This window comes from Malurus melanocephalus, unplaced genomic scaffold, assembly GCF_030028575.1.
Source record: "Malurus melanocephalus ecotype Western Australia unplaced genomic scaffold, MMel_1.1 scaffold_2823, whole genome shotgun sequence".
NCBI lineage: Eukaryota > Metazoa > Chordata > Aves > Passeriformes > Maluridae > Malurus > Malurus melanocephalus.
The window spans coordinates 6,839-7,839 of NW_026626055.1; the positions used below are offsets into that span (position 1 = coordinate 6,839).

The 1,001-nt window shown below is 62.6% G+C and overlaps 1 protein-coding gene across 1 annotated transcript; it reads right to left on the reverse strand.

The window, feature by feature from the left end:
• Positions 1-6: 6 nt before the first annotated feature.
• LOC130587944 (serum amyloid P-component-like) lies at positions 7-768 on the reverse strand (the record flags this gene model as incomplete). The annotated part of the gene is made up of 1 exon (XM_057388911.1): positions 7-768. A coding segment is annotated over one exon (620 nt), but the record flags the coding sequence as incomplete, so codon positions are not given.
• Positions 769-1,001: the final 233 nt, after the last annotated feature.

A 1,001-nucleotide genomic window follows, 5' to 3' on the forward strand; every position in this document is an offset into this window, starting at 1 on the left:
CCCCGGAGCCGCGATTTGGCCACCACGTCCCTCTTGATCTCGTAGTGACCACCGGGAGGCAACTCGGGGGAGGGGACACAGGTGACGATGGCCACAAGGAGGGGACAGCGGGCCACCAAAGCCACCACCAAAGCCACCCCGTGTCCCCTCACGCCCCCAGCGCCTCCCGCAGCCGCGATTTGACCACCACATCCCCCCTGATCTCGTAGCCCAACCTCCTCCAGTCCAGCAGCGCCGGCGGCAGGCGCAGCGACAGAAAAGCCGCTCTCATCTTATCGGGCGACAACGCCGCGTCCCACAGGAAAACATCGCTCAGCTCGCCCGAAAACGAATTATACGGGTCAAAACCTCCCCCAAAACCATCCTGCTCCTGGCCCAGCAGGATGGCGGCCACCGAGCCCACCGAGTAGCCCTTCTGYAGCCCTTTCCTCGGCCACGGTTTGCCGTTGAGCCAAAACTCGGCGATTCCCGTGCTGGATTCCCAGCTGGCACAAACGTGCTCCCAATCGCGGCGATTTTCACCCACGCGGAACGCGACGAATTTTCCGCCCACGTAGAAGCGGTACTCCTCGGGTTTGGGTTTAAAAAGCAGGATTTCGTTGTCTTGGGATTTGGTGGAGTAGGAGAAGAGCCCGTGCGGGCGGCTCAGGTCGGTGTAGGAGCGGAGGCACACGGTGAAGTTGTTCAGGGGACGCTCCAGGCGGGCGTGGAGGACAACGAAAGCGTCGCTGGGGTCGTTGCGGAACACGAAAACTTTGCGGGWGAGGTCTGGGGGGTGACAAAAGGGACTTTGGTGGCGGTTTTGGGGGTGGTCTGAGTGTCCCCGTGCTGTCCGCGGTGTCACACTGAGTGTTCCCGTGTCCCCGAGCTGTCCCGGGTGTCACACTGAGTATCCCCGAGTGTCACAGCCCACTCTGAGTGTCCCCAAACTGTCCCGGGTGTGTCCTGGGCTGTCCTGGGTGTCACACTGAATGTCCCCGAGCTGTCCCCGACCCTTCCCG